Source organism: Psittacula echo (assembly GCF_963264785.1).
Source record: "Psittacula echo genome assembly, chromosome: 1".
Taxonomy (NCBI): Eukaryota; Metazoa; Chordata; class Aves; order Psittaciformes; family Psittacidae; genus Psittacula; species Psittacula echo.
In genome coordinates this window covers 56215292-56231328 of record NC_137735.1, presented here as the reverse complement: position 1 = coordinate 56231328, position 16037 = coordinate 56215292, and the positions used below count along the sequence as shown (strand labels likewise).

Genomic DNA, 16037 nt, shown 5'->3' with positions numbered 1-16037 from the left:
TTTTTTTATTTCAGTGGTTAAAAAAGCACTTACTGTTTCAGTGGTTAGACAGTAACTAGTTTAATATTATATGCTAAAGTATCTGAACTATCTCCAAACAGTTACTTTAAAAGTTTATTGTAAATTGATCTAAAATAGTTATTTTCAGATTATTAAAAGGTAGGAATTAAAAGCAGCAATTTGAGGCTACTACCACAGCAACAATGACTACTTGTACTACATTATTATGGAGCAATTCTAATTGTAACAACTGAAGAAGCTATTTCTGTTAAAACAGAGGCATCTTTTTATAAAATATCACTGCATAAAAATACATTAAAACAAAACAAACCTAAAAAAAATTCAACTCATTTTATATCTGTCCAGGCACTGGAAACAGATATTTTTATGATAGTGTTTGACTAGCTCTGGCAGTCTATCTGCTCTTCATTCTTTCTTAGTACTATCCATCATTTGGAACGAAATATGAAAATGGACTAGACAACTATTATAGCAAAATGACAGCTTTGATCTTACTAACATGATAACTTAATTGTAGGACAAGAAATTACACCCATTTGTCTATTTAGGGCACAAAGGGTCATAGTTTAATCTTCCCCTTACAAACGTCTGCAGACTACTGAGACAACACAGCCAAGAACAAATTTGCAGAAGTTTATAATATATCTGAAAACTGCTTATATAAAGAGGAGAAAAACTATTAAAAGGTAACAAGAAGAATGAAGACAATCATGGTCTTTACTGACCAACTGCTAGTCCTGCACCTCTTGGAGAGCAGTTAGCACACAAGGAACGTGGCAGAAATTTTTTCCTTATTGAGATGCTCTTCCTCCATAGATCATCTAAACCTTTTAGCTGTCCAGAAAATATGCTTGCCTGCCTGTAGTTCTACCATGAACAAGCCTTGCCAATGAAGTCTTGAGCACTGAGTGGTTAATGACCATTGACAATACTTAACCTCAAGGACAGTAAGCACGGTGAATGTGTGAAGTGTGAAAGTGTTGGAGGCATAACACATTCTGTACCCTCTGGAAGAGCAGTCAAACAAAAAGGGTATTAGCCATGCATTTCATGTTTTTTATTGTGCTTGCATTACTTTCCATCTCAACATCTAAAAAAGTTTCTAACAACCATTTATTTATTTAATTCCGCTGTTTGCCATGGTCTCTGCCCTGCAGACTCCTTTCCCTTTCACTTCAAATGGAACTCCTTTGTATGTAGCAACACACTGGTCATTGGTATGAAGATCAGGTTGAATTTGCTCCCAAATCTTCTTCTTGGGATTAAGTTCCTTCTCAGGATCTCCTGTTTCAAAACAAAGAATAACCTAATAGCACACAACACATAAGGCTACTTAACAAGAGATCTATTTATGCAGGCTGTCACAGATGCGTACATAACATCACCACACACACTTTTAAGGTTATCATTTATCAGCAATTCTCAGAATGAATACTTTTAATTGGAACTAGTGATATTCTAGGAAATATCTCCAGAGCATGTCTCAAAATGCTGAGTTTTTAGGGGTAAAAAAGGTGTTAAGTAACAGACTACAAATACTGCCAAAAAGAAGAAATCAAACCATTGCTAGCTGTTGATTTACACAATTTACTTGAGATCAAAATGGTTCCTAACAATTAAGTAGATGTGGACCATAGAAATATACTACTCACCTGTGTTGACACAGGTTTGTCAACATCTTAAATTTATTAATTAAGTGCATTTGGCAGGTGTCCTTACAGTTGAGAAATACTGAACTTAGTCAAAAATAATCCAAAATTAGAATACTGACACATAATTTTAGCCCCGAGTTTCAACACTGTTCTTCTACTTCTTTTTGTACTATTTGATGACAAGTTCTGTTGCTTAAAATAACAGCATTAGCAATCAGCTTGTATTTCAGCAATTATGGTCTCACAGTCTCTGCAAGTCTCAGTTCCTTGTTGCTGTGTACACACCATGGTAAGCTACGTAGGCCCTAGAGGTATCGACAGTCTAACTACATTACCAAAACTAATTATTTAAGAATCTCTAATGACCACAAGACAACTATAAGGCTTCAGGGACTTCAACATATGTGTTTCTAGTAGCTGTTTGAAGTTCATTATTGCTTGGTGTATTCCGGACTGGATGACCAAAAGGTGGTCAAATGAACTACTCTCCTTCCTCCTGTTGTATTGGTTTTCTCCTTCAGATATTTTCAATGCTTCAATATACTCATTCTCAATGCTTCCAAAAGTAAGTTACTTCTGCCTGTAGAGAGGTCTAACTTCTGTAACTTCTATATCTGTAACTGTGTAAGAGAAGTGGACCAGGCCAGATTTCTCTGTTAAGTAGGCTAGCCTTGCCACAGCAAAATTCAATAATGCAGTCGAGTTATTTCACAACCACAGTGCACTTAATATTTAAAAGAAAAATCAGTAATGCCATTAATAAATTAAACATGTAGAGCTAACTGTACATTTTAACAAAAGCAAAAATCCTGCTTAATGCTCAAGTTCATAAACAAAACCAGACTTGGATTTAGACTAAAGTGAATGCATACAAACTAATAAAATCATTAAACAGAATGTTCAATGATCTGTACATTTCTTTCCCCCTCCTTAAATATAAAAATCAAGCAAATTTTCTTAGTAAGAAAAACCCCTTGACTTTTATTATAAAAACCATGCTTTGGATGTTTCTTTGGAATCCTCTGTCAAGCACCCTTGGGATCTGTGGTGAGCTCATATTAGATTAGCATAGGCACCAATTTTAAATATTACCAGAGCTTTAAGCTGTGCATTTGCTTATGAATTCTCCTCATTGCATTCCTTCTTCCCAGAAAATATTCTTTAGAAGGGTTTCTATAAATAAATTTAAACTTGTACAGGCTTAACAAGCTTCTCACTCTCTTTACACAAAAAGAACCAAATAAGGGGTCCCAGATTTTGTTAAACATGTCATTCAGTCTGGCAGTTTAAGTATTACAAAAGAATTTCCCATAATAAACAAGAAACCTCTCTGCTTTGTAACAGCTCAATAACTACTGAAAGAATGTGCAAGAAAGGGCAAAAAGCTGGGGTGATGTATGTGGCCTTATGAAAAATTAATACCACTTAGCTGCTGTGGGTTATAACTATATAACTGAAGGAAAGCATATGTCCTAAAAAGCTTTGATTAAAGAAACCTGTTAAATACAGACTAATCACTGCACTCCACTTTTAGCACTTCCTATTTTTTTAAAGAGATAATTATTACTAAATTGCCAGGTTTTCTTAGACCAGAATCATTACTTTATTATATAAATAAATAACAGATATATGGGTCCTGTGACATTTTTGCATTGAAGAGTTTTGTCAAAGTGTCAATTATACTGCTATTAGAAAGTAGATATGGCAGTTAGCTGTGAAATCTCCAAGAATTATTGCTATCTTACAACAGTTACTGTGTGGGAGGGTGTAGTATTTACAGACATATAATGGAATAATTTTTCAATGGCTTATAAATTGGACCACTGAAGGAGGACAGAAATTTGGTGAAGTTCTTAATACATAGAAAGGTCCAACAGATCTTGAAGATTCATGTACTGGAGTATACAACAGTGTCAAGTCCACTTAAGGGCAATGACATCAAACAAACAGAAAAGAACACTCCTCCAGACAACAGCATTCCTTACCAAATCATTTCCCTATGACACTCAAGATAGTTCTAGGAAAACTCTCAAGTCTGCAGAAAAAAGTCCAATTGCTTTGAATCAAGACACCACGTGCTTACTTTGACTAAAAGGACCAAGGAATATTAGCCTGTATCTCATGAATATTTTTTTATGGTGGAAAGAGAAGGCTTAAAAATAACTTGACTCCAAGCTGCTTGATGGACAGCTGCATATGTTTTAGCATTGCTTTATTGTTGCTGCTGCTGCTTCTGTTGCTTCATAGGCTTTCATACTTCAAACTAAAATAAGACCCAGCTGTCCTTTCAATTTTTATTTCAAGGACTCAAACCAAACCTTTATGCTTTAAAATAACTTGATCAGAATGTGTTTAATTACAAATACTGAAATTAAATGACATCTGACATAGCAAGGATTCTACCCGCCTCATTACAGAACCATGAAGTGCTAGATTGCCTTTGAGGAGATACCAAACCAACCAGAAGCTGATAATTACTTGGACAAAAAGTAAGTAGCAAAAAAATCTTAGTCTCTAGCTAAAAGAAATTAAAACAAAAACACACTAAACCCCTCAGGTGACTATTTTCAATCCTCTATTTGTACAATTTTAGTATGCTAATAATAAAATAGTTTGAATATAACTAAACCAGAAAATTTCAACAACAAAAAAAAGCAACCAGCTTTAAAATACTATTTTATCTGCTTCAGCACTGAGGTCAGCCATTTCTTCCACTTTCCCAGATACCTACTTACCAGGAAAACCATCAAAAGTGATTCTATCTCCAGGTCCTGCCCCAGGTGGGGGAGCCAGAATTTCCACTTTTTCTGGGGAGCTGGCACACATCACCATTGCCTGAGATACTACTCCTCTCATCTTTGCAGGCTTCAAGTTACAGAGTAGTATTGCCATTCGATTCTGCATCTTGGGGAGGAAAATGGAAGGATGTGAGAATTTAAATGCCATATGCTTTTGGAGATTCCAAGTATTTCATTACGCCAAAAGAACCACAATGAAGATACCTTAATATGGACAAGAATCATACAGAAACAGATGCACAGTTTTAATGCCTGGACACCAGTAACAACACTTAAACCACCTGAGAGTTGGCCAGGGAGTAATTGCTGAATTGTGACATACTTATGGAAATACAAAATGTGCAATTCAGAAATCCCCAAACCAGGCAATGCATTTCACCCATACTCCATCTTTACCCATTCTAGATCATCACTTCAGTCTACTTTGAATATAGGACAATTAACCAAGCAATTTCCATTTAATGTTAATAGTAAAAAACAAACAAATAAAAAAAATAACCAACCAAAAAAAAAAAAAAACATCCACCATCACCCAAACCCCATCCTACAAATTGGCTAGCTCACAGATAAAAATTTCAAACTGTGTACTGGAAACATACAGGTGTTTTACATAATCAGTTCACTTGAATCTTAAATATTACTTGTTTAACCCAAATGTTTTGAATTCTTTTTTTAGCCACTAAATATGGCTGCGTATACTGTGCACCGCAATTTGTTAAAACTGTAACACTAGTTTTCTTCCTTTACTCTTTTATTTTAATAAAAATAATAAATCAGAGAAAACATACTTGGTTAGGGGAAATCGCCACACTTAGGCCTGAAAAACAACAGTTTTTCAATAAAAATTAAATAAAAAACTTAGAGAGAGACAGAAAGCAAGAAGCCTTAATGCCCATACTCTTACTACACATCTCTGTATTTCTTGATTTTGGTCTTTCTGCATTACAAAATAAACTTAAAAAAACCCCCTGCAATATTAATACATGATCATTTGAGGTTTATTAAGTATGCTGATTATAGCATATTTTCAAAGTAAAACAATTTAAAAGAAAAATATAAATACCCAAAATGAAACAGTTACAATAACAAGTTGATCTTGTGTAAGTTTTAAGGAAGCCCATTGACTGAAACTTTAAGTTACTGTTACACAAGAAATGGCTGTAAGATGTCAGTGACACTCAAGTGCAAATTGTAGATATTATCTAGCACTGAATAAAAATTGGCAAATAGATAAATAGAAGAAACAAGATTTCTGCATTTGGTACTCAACTTCAGTTTTGACTAACTGGAAAAAAAATCCAGAGTTCAGAGCATTGCTTTTTTATTACAGATTATACAATTGACAAAATCAGACTGTATTAATACAGAAATGGAGATCATCACCTTCAGCAAACTAACAGCAGGAAAAATAAACTAGCATCACATCAGTCCCTCCTTTCCAATCAGTGGCCCAAAGGTTTATATATATTGCATGATATTTTTGTATGACAAGTAGATTACCATTTATAAACATTTTAAAGATACACATTATTTCATCACTTTTACTAGGAAGTATCTTCAAATGCTTTTGAAAAACTGCTCTAAAGTAAGATTCACACTGATTTCACAAATTAATGGCAAAAAACCCACAAGGTTAATTTTTATAAAACAAAAAGAAAATCCCACCCCAAGATGCTCAGCCAAAACCACAACACTGCTATTTGAAGGGTGTTTTTTTGATCTTCATTATAAATGGCTCAATTTTTAAGCCTGTTCTCAGATAAATGACAATTCCCTAAGAATAGAGAAAAAAAAGAAACTAGACCTAAACAAGTGCTTCCTAACAATGCAAAAGTTTTCAGTTGTTGTGCGTTTCTAGAAAACACAGGGTTGATTACAGAAACAACAGTTCTGTATTCAGGCATTCCTTCTGTCAAGGAAGCTGATGTTTGGGTGTCACTCTATCTACACTGCTCTTAGGAGATCTTTATAGAGTAAATGATAAATTAAACACTGAAAAGCATCAGCTACAAATGGTCAGATCCTATAATTCTACTGATGACCACTCTCTGTAACCACAAAAATTAGAGGAACATATAAACAACCTAGTTTTTCAAAGCTAACTGTAAAAGTAAATTGGGGAGTTTCGTGACGGATAGATAAGATTTGGCAGAAAAAAAAAAAAAAAAGAAGAAGAAATCTGACTCCCATTATGTGAAAAGTTCTATCAGAAATACAGGGAGTTACTGAAAGCAGATGAAGGTGACACAGATAGCGTGCTTCCTTCTGCATATCTCTTATTATCCAGTAAAGTAAATTCTGGTTAAGAGCTATAGGGTAAATCTCTACACTTAAAAGGAAACAAACAGAAGCAAGTCTTTGTCTACACGGAACTTGATAGCTAAGGCTTTGATAGCTCAGGAAATGTTTGATACATAAACGACCTGAGACTCAGCAAAGGATATTCAAATGTTATCTCCTTTAAGAAACAGTAACAACCTCTGTCGGCCTTCCAAAGAGCCTTTTGTTTCAGAAATCCAGGAACTTAAAAACTGACAACTCAACTAGTGATAAACTCATTTAGTTTCAGCAAACATGTCAGTTGTGACAGTTTCTGAGGTTGGACACACAGCTACTTCACATTCAGAATAAAACAATGCAGTTTCCCAACATGAATGAAGCACAGGAACTAAACCGAGGAAAAGTTTATCCTGAAGTTTACCGTATACAAACCCCAAGACCTCACCCTTGAAGCATAAGTGTTAAATCGCTCTTTTCCCTAGCTAATCCTTGAAGTTACCCACCTAACTTATTATCAGCTAGCTATCCTCTATCTCAAAATCAGACACTGTGCCAGACTGCAATGGCAAGTGAATACGAGTTAAAACCAACACGCTGATTGCTTTAAAACTAGAGCAAGCTGCAATGCCAACATCAACAAAAAGCCCTCCTCAATCTATTACATGCTTGCCTGCATCTTAAATTTGCCAGCAAATGTAATTTTGCCAGCAAAAGTAAGATTTCTATTTGTTTCATATCTGAAAAGAAACACAGTAGCATTTAATATACTTGAAGCCTAATGCTACAAAAGCAGAGGAAAAATGGCTTAAGAAAGGTGTCTTCTATTATACAGGATGTGTCAATATATTTACAGTCATGCTGTAGTCATGGTTCTTTATAATTTATAGAAAAATGTTTTCCACGCGGACTAGACAAGGAAAATCAGAAGATCAAGAGTATGTATAAAGAATATAATTACCATCCTATCCAAGAAAAAGAAATGCAAATTCCAGTACCGTTTGATAATTTCTGGATGGACAACACTAACCCTTAAATAATGCTCTAGAAAGAAAAAAGATTAAGCCAATTTAAAAAGAAAGGAAAAGTTTCTGGTATAAAAATGAGACTATACAGTTCCTAACAGATATAGCTGCAATGCATTCTCTCACAAAGAATGGTTGTAGGATAGTGTTTCTAATCATGGCCTCTTCTCTTCTTGCTAGGTTTAAGATACATGCCCTGCATTCTCATCCTTCACTTTAGACCACTGACATGAGCATCTCCTAGGTTAAAGGGGATTTCAGGAGGGAAAAAAAAAGCAATACTTGAGAATGGTCTGTATTTCAAGAAAAATTGCCCGAAACAGGTATTGACGCTAGGAGCACACAGACATCCACTTCAAAAAGCCAGATGCAGTGTCAGAAAAGCTGTCTATTCCTAATGACATTTCAGAATGTTCTCCAGTTGTCCTCAGCTGCTGCTGGAAGAGCCAGTATTAGCATGATTCACCTTGTGCTTCAGTTCCATATCCCTGTTACCATCTGTACAAGATACTTGGGACTGCAACTTCTGACTTGGCTTCACCACCATCAGTGGTGCACAAAACCAGAACGTGCAACACATGAAGTAGGCATGCAAGAAGTTTTCACACCCCTAAATAATTTGCACTGCATACCAAAATGTTAATGAAGATACACATTGTGCTTCTTAACCAAAAGTAAAATCAGATGGTACAAATACAACAAACATTGCTAAATTAGAACATCAAACACTGCAATCATAAATAGCTGAATTTTTGGTGAATTACATCCCTAGTCCTAGATCTGATGTACACATTCTTATATAAATATGTCAGTAGTCACATGGCAGGCCTTCATGTCTTTGAACACTTCAAAAAACCACAAAAGATGGAAGCTTGCCCCTAAGAATTTACTCTGTAATAGAGACTTACCAAAAAACAAACCCAGACACACAAACTAACTGTTCCCAAAGAATGTGCTAAAATGATCCCTAATTCTTTTTTAATGAGTACTTTGGATTATTTTTTCCAGACAGAAAGCAGGTTCAACAGAAAAGACTGGTACTTTTACAGCATTCTATACACTTCATGTTAGTTTATTAAGAAAGGCTTTAAAGATGTTTTTCTACATACGTACTTTGCGAGTTGACTTACAACTTGAGAGTTGACTGCTAGCAATTTGAATTTCTGCCCACTGCAAATCCAGTAACTGGACATTATCAAGTGTCAGCACAGAACAGTTAGTGTATTTACTAATTTTTTTCAGTTCAGTAACTGTCTGCATCATAACAACAATCACAATTTTAATTGCTTTCTGTACTTGCAGTCTTAACACAGGGACAGGGCATTAATAAGGACAGAAAAGCCACTTGAGAAAATGCTGCTTTTCCACTCTAAGATCAATTCCTTCATGACCTGTTCCACAGTTGCTCTATACAACATTGCTTTAATTGCCAAGCTTGCATTTCAATTTAAAAGCAGCCTTCAGTCAATTCCTGCCTTCCATGAACCCTTTAGAAGGAGGGTTTCTCTAAAAGGAAAATGTAATCTTGAAGTATTAGATTGTTCCCAAGATATACATAAACCATGCATATCAAATGCAAAATGTATCAACTAAAAAAAGCACAGAGCAGACCCTATTCTGGACAAGAAAGTAAAAATATACATTCTGCATTTCTTGTTGTTTAAGCCACTCACTACCATCTAAGTCAAATTTACATGCACTTTGCTTTACTCCATGCCAACCACTTCAACAGGCTATGAAGAAAGTTGGAAGGCAAAGGTTTCAGAAGTTTGGCTGATAGCAATATAATTTAATATGGGCTTTCTATTACATACTAGGAAAGCTAAAGGGAGAGTCACATCTCTTTGGTTTAGGAGCTCACTGTGTATTAATGGCATCACAGAGGAGTCAGGATATGATCCCAGGACAGAAGCAGAAAAGAACTGATCCAGGGGAAGGGTACTCCTCTGTTTTCTGGCAAATGTTGTTAAGCATTACTTGCATTTGCATTTTACTTTTGTTTTCATGACCACAAAAATCCTTTAGCAGATGAAACACAACCTATAAACAGGATGTTTATGAAGCTCTTGAGATACTTGAGGAATGGAAAAGATATCAGTAAATAATTTTGTCAATACCTGATCCAGAGGAACATGTTTCACTAAACCGCTGACAACAGTCCTTGGGCTTGCTTCACCAACATCCACTTCTTCAACATACAGAGTGTCTGCATCTGGATGCTTTTTGGCAGTGATAATGCAGCCAACACGAAGATCCAGTCGAGAAACATCTACAGGTTTTGCATCACTACTTCCAGCAGCTGGCTGCTGTTTCTTCTCCTTCTTGTCACCTATTAAAGAAAGTTTAGTTCATGAAATAAACATTCAAAAAAGCATAAATAATGTATATGATTATTGCAAAGGAAAGCGAGGTAAATCTGAGAAACAACTGTAAGTGCAAAACACAAATGAAGAGTAAAGAGTTAGCACCTTTATTAATAGTTTCCAGTGGAGAATCATACAATCCTAGAAAGGCTTGGGTTAGACAGGACCTTAAAGATCATGCAGTTCTAACCCCCTGCCACAGGCAGGGCCACCTTCCACTAGACAAGGTTGCTCAAAGCCCCATCCAACCCGGCCTTGAACACTGCCAGGAATGGGGCAGCCACAACTTCTCTGGGCAATCTGTGCCAGGGTCTCACCACCCTCATAGCACGTATTTTTTTCTTAATATCCAACCTACATCTCCCCTTTATGTTTAAACACATTCCCCCTCCTCCTGTCATTACATGCCCTTGTAAAGTCCTTCTCCAGACTTTTTGTAGGCTCCCTTTATGTATCAGAAGACTATTACAAGGTCTTCCCAGAGCCTCCTCTTCTCTAAATTTAACCACCCCAATTCTCTGAGCCTCTCTTCAAGAGCAACCCTTCAAGATGACCTTAGCTAACATTCTGCACTATCCAAAAATACTAGTGTGCAAAAATGCTCATGGCTTATGAGGTTCCACTGATGCAGTCTTTATTCTATGGCAATGCAAGGGTTTATTATTACCTATACATATTGTATAGTATAAAACATCAACGAAGCAACACTCCCCATACTTAGCTGCTTATTTAGATATTCCTTTCAAGATGAGCAAGTTGTATCCAGTTTGTGTGTAAGACTGCCCTGTTAAAAAGACATTCAAGATTTGCTTAAAAACTATAATCTCTGTGGGACTAAGACACATCTAAGAAAACTTACTTAAAATAAGCATATTCAGTTACTCCTTCATGCAAGATAGCTTACTCATTAATGTAAGCTAAACTCCCTTTTTTAGGGAGCAGAAGAGGAAAAAGTGGGCAAAGCATGTCGTTTTCCATTATCCTTGCTCTAACAGAAGCTTGAAATGACACAATACATTCAGAAAAATACTGCCTTTTTATTATTAACATAAGTGGTAGCTCTTTAAAAATATTTCAGTTCATAAATGATGAATAAAAAGCTCTGGTGTTTACTAATCTAATGGTAATGTAATTAATAAAACCAGTCATATTCATAGTAATTGAAGAGAAACTGAAAAAATACCATCAAAATACTTAACAACTAATGTCTGTCTAAGATAATTTCAAAAGACCTCCTATCTATCCTTGGTATCATTCTTCACTGTTCTCCACTTCATGACATTTCTCTATAATACCCAACTGGGAGGAGTGGTTGACAGGCCAAAGGACCATGCTATCCTCCAGAGGGAACTGAGCAGGTCAGAGAAATGGGCTGACAGAAACCTCCCCAGGAAGTGTTCAAGGCCAGGTCGGACAGGTCCTTGAACAAATCCGTCTAATGGGAGGTCTCCCTGCCCATGGTAGGGGTATTGGAACTGGATGATCTTAGGGTCCTTTCCAACCCAAACCGTTCTATGATTCAATTGGAGCCAAAAAAAAAAATCAGCTTTTAGCACCCTATTTACTTCACTTGAGAGAAATGTAGTCTGTCACCAAATAAGGAAAAGAGCAAAGCATGTCTGTACACAGCATATATATAGATGTGCAGAAAACATCTATATGCTGCAGGCCAAGGAGAGAACAGCACTTGTCTGGCCTGTGTTGGCATCAGCCCAGGATCAATATCCAGAGAAGCGTCATAGATGAGGTTTGCAAGCTGAACAAAGACAATGGGAATTACCAGAGAGGAAACATATGAGATGGGTGACAGAAAGCAAAGGGATTTGAGATATTCCATAATTTCATCAATTTCAAGACTGCAAAAAAAATTTTATTAGTTACTTTGATTTTTAAATACTACACCTACAACAGATGTTTAACTGCCCAGAAATAACCTGTTCAGGGCTACTATTTAATGCTCATACCATATTTCACCTTTTCCCAAATACAGTCACGGGAAGGAAAAAGCCAAATAAACTGCTTTCCAAATTTAAGCTACTTATGCAAAATGAGAGGAAACACAAGAAAGCTTTATTTTTCCTTACCAATTACATGCTTGCTCTGTAGCCACTGAATACTTGAAGAAAATAGTTAATTGCCTGATATGACATATGGCCTCTGCTTTTATATTTACAGCCCTGTGGAATATTGATGTGTCAAAGGCTGCAGTACATCAAAAGAAATGAAGAAGCTTATAAGTCTGCATATAGCTCACTGAAAAAATCAGAGACACAGTACCCTACCAGCATAATATCCAAAATGTGAAAAGCTGTACAAATCAGTTCATAGCAAATAAATAATAACTTGCCTAAGAGAATGATTGCAAAACATCAGTTTAAATTACAAAAAGAGACATCTGTATTTTTATGCAAGTGCAACAGACATCTTTTCTTCTATTAAGAGAGTTGATTAAACAAAAGTCAATACAGACAGCTAAAAAAGAAAAGGAGGAGGAAAGGCATTAGGAAGGCTACATACCCTTCTCCTACATTTACTCCCTGCTGCCAAAACTAGATTATGTTGTTATCTGCCTATGTACTTACCCCGGTACGCTTACTCTTAACCACACAATTTCACCAATGTCAACATGGATGTATTTGTTCTAATGGAACTTTACTGACTGTAAGAATTTTCCAGGAATAATAAAAAAAAAAACCAACCCAAACCCAACAACAACAAAACCTTCCAAAACCCAAACCACATAAAAAGAAAAAAAAAAAAGAAAAAAGAAAAAAAAAAACAAACAACCAAAAACCCAAAAAAGCCCACATACTTTTTTTGCAGAAAACGGCAATTTCGCACTCTTCCTTTAGTATTATGTTATGCTACTACTGTTTGCAATGTATTTTGCTGAGCTCGTCTTCACCTTTTGCTTGCACTGTTTCCATAGCAGAAAAAAATTCTAACTAAGCCTGAGAACAGAAAGCCAAACTTCTCTAAGTTTTGTGTCCTCAGTTTCATCCCACCTCCTTCGCCCTTTTTATTTTTCCCCCCCTTTGTGTGTGTATTCTGATTTTGCTTTTTTCTGCTGTGGGGTATTTGGGTGCTTTGTGGGAGGGTTTGGGTTTTTTTGTTATTGTTTAAAAAAAGGGAGTTCAGTCACATTAGAAGAAATTTGGCATGTATCTCACGTAATTAAGAATCTGCAGCTTACCTGACAGCCTTCATTAACTTCAAGTACTTCCAAGATTTAAGAGCTAGTGCATGACTCTTCCTACTATGGCTGTAGAAACTGTTTTCTTCTGTACCCAAAACGATGTAGAAATACTTGCATAAATTAAATGCCTCAACTGTCTATCACAGCTAAGAAAACTGAAGTACCTTTTTTTTCTACTTTTTCCTTCTTTTTCTTTTCTTCATCTTCACCTTTTATTTCATCTTTGGAATCAGTAGATGATGTGACTGCTGTAGTTTGTGGAACATCATCTGAAAACGAAGCTGGAGAAACAGCTGTACCAGGAGGAACTGTGATCTGTTTTACTAAAATCAAAACCACAGAAGTTAGAAGGATTACCAGAACTTTGAACACTATGACATTTAAAGTTTCTGACATAAGATGAAAAAATAAAGAGAACTGAGAATTTTGCTAAAAATACCTACATCACAACTGCTGAATAGTGAAGCACAACATTGTGAAACACATTTCAGAACTCAATCTATATATGATCATTCTGATCAGTTAAGAACAATGTCTTTCACTGTGTCCATCTAATTTCTGTGCTCAACTACTTAGTTCTGTCAAAGTAGCACTCATTAATTTGCTTAAAAAAAAAAATAAAATCTTAATTTAGTCCTATTACCTTGTAGATAAAACAGCTAAATAAAGCTGGTTTTCCCATCTTGGAATAAACGTAATCCTTGAAACCTCTCTCAAGCATAACAAATTCTGTGAAATATCCTATACCTGTCAAGTATTGCTGCAGAGTAACAGACAATGGAAAAATATAGATTAATGGTTTGGTTTAGTAGATAACAGGGCTTTATTCATACCCAAAGGAGAAAAATATTTCTCTGCATTTATATAATGGTAATTTCTTTGAAGATGGAATGTGCTGTTTTACCAGAAAAAACATTCAATACAGTTGAATGCTAGCATCCAGCTAAATTGGATACTATCTCTGACAGCATGGGTAAAAATAGTAATAGCTGTTGATGGCAGAAGAGGCTTTCTTTGAAAATAATTTTAAACAAAACATGCAGGATCTGAAACACTTCAATTTTGTTTTTTCTCCTTTCTTTTTACTACAAATTATATAAAGATGGTGCAAGCTGAACAGAGCTACACAGAGGAGTGCAAAGAAGGAAAAAGTGCAATGAATGGCTGGTCTTATTAAAGCATGAAATGAAAAATTCAAAACACATTGTTTCTAATTTTACATTACCACAGATTTTCTAATAAGTCACTGCCTATCTGTACTTTGAACTATGGCTTGATGTTCCATAGGGATTTTTCAGTCATGACAGATTAAAACCTCGCAAGCATCACAAAGTGTTAGACATCCAGCAATTTCTAAGTTATTATAAGGAGCCACTGCCATCAGTCAAATTCATGGCTAATTATGAAAGTCACTGTACAAAATCATACAGAGAAGCAGTTCCATGTCTCATTAAGGTCCAGCATGTTAGTCTTGCACATACTAAAATGTTGGAATTGAGTAACTTGTCATTGGCATGGAACCTAGGAAAATCCAGAATTTGTCAGAAATGCCACAGAGTCACATAGAGAAAGATAAAAAACAAGATAGTTCAGATCATATTTTGTGCTAAATAGATCTATGTTGGATGAGGATAGGACTCTTCCCCCACCTCCATTTCGAATTTCTGCCTGAATCAGCTCCTGTTTCAGCCCTTCAATTTCTTTCTTCAGTTTAGCATTTTCCACACGGAGCTTCTTCTCTTCTCGGAGAGATGCCTGCAAGACTACAGGTTTCAATCATTAGGATTCAACCATTAGGATTCATAATTTGGCAAACAGAGGTTTGGTTTTTTGTTGTGTTGTGGTTTTTTTTTTTTTTTTGTTTTTTTTTTTTTTTTGTTTGTTTGTTTGGTGTTTTTTTTGTTTTTTTTTTTTTTTTTTTTTTTTTTTTAAAGAAAAGTGAAACACATTGAGCAAAACAACAAAAAAGTGGAAGCTTTCAAGGAGTATATAATCAGAAATATTTTGTAATCCTTTTTTGTTGGAATAGCCATTTTTTACAATACTTATGTACTCACGTTGCCTCTCAATATACTAGCTCCTCAGCCCCCTAAATAGACTCACAAGAAAAAAATTCCAGGAAATCTCTTTGAAAAAGCTTGTTCATGTTTATAATACAGAGCACCTTAATTCATTGATACCAATATAAAAGTTGAAGGTATGATACTCTTGAGAGAAACCCAGTGGTGAAAAAGCAGTAACACATTCAGGCAAATGCACAGCCTCACACTATTCCTGACTCCCTTTCTTCCCCCAAATAGAACTGTGTCCTATTGAATTTCCATTATCTGTTTGTGTCATTAATCCTTCCTCATTCGTGCCTTTTCAACTTCAGAATAAGCAGCTTCAAAAAAACCCACAAACCACTAGACAGTGAAGCAGTGCTACTATTACAATCTTTATCTTCGAGAACTTGAATCACACTTAAAGGGCTGACAACATCAGTGAAGTTGTCCATGTTCTCATTTTTTCTACAAGGAGTTAATGTTAACCATCTGGTTAATGAGTTTATCATAAGATAGGTAATTCCTTACTAGCTTTCTCCTTGAGCAGAGCAACTTGTTGCTTGAGGTATTCAATAACTTGATCGGCCTCTGCACCCTTCTGCTCCAGTCTGTTCAGCACTGCATTGTTGGCTGCCATCTTTACCAAGAAACGGGCTAAAA

At 35.7% G+C, this 16037-nt stretch overlaps 1 protein-coding gene across 1 annotated transcript; it reads right to left on the bottom strand.

Moving 5' to 3' along the window:
* Positions 1 to 1138: 1138 nt before the first annotated feature.
* AIMP1 (aminoacyl tRNA synthetase complex interacting multifunctional protein 1) lies at positions 1139 to 16032 on the bottom strand (the record flags this gene model as incomplete). The annotated part of the gene is made up of 6 exons (XM_080628055.1): positions 15906 to 16032; positions 14982 to 15095; positions 13497 to 13655; positions 9891 to 10102; positions 4409 to 4577; positions 1139 to 1305 (listed from the first exon to the last, which is right to left on the bottom strand). The coding sequence occupies exons 1-6, from the start codon at positions 16012 to 16014 to the stop codon at positions 1139 to 1141; spliced, it is 930 nt and encodes a 309-aa protein (XP_080484181.1). The 5' UTR covers positions 16015 to 16032.
* Positions 16033 to 16037: the final 5 nt, after the last annotated feature.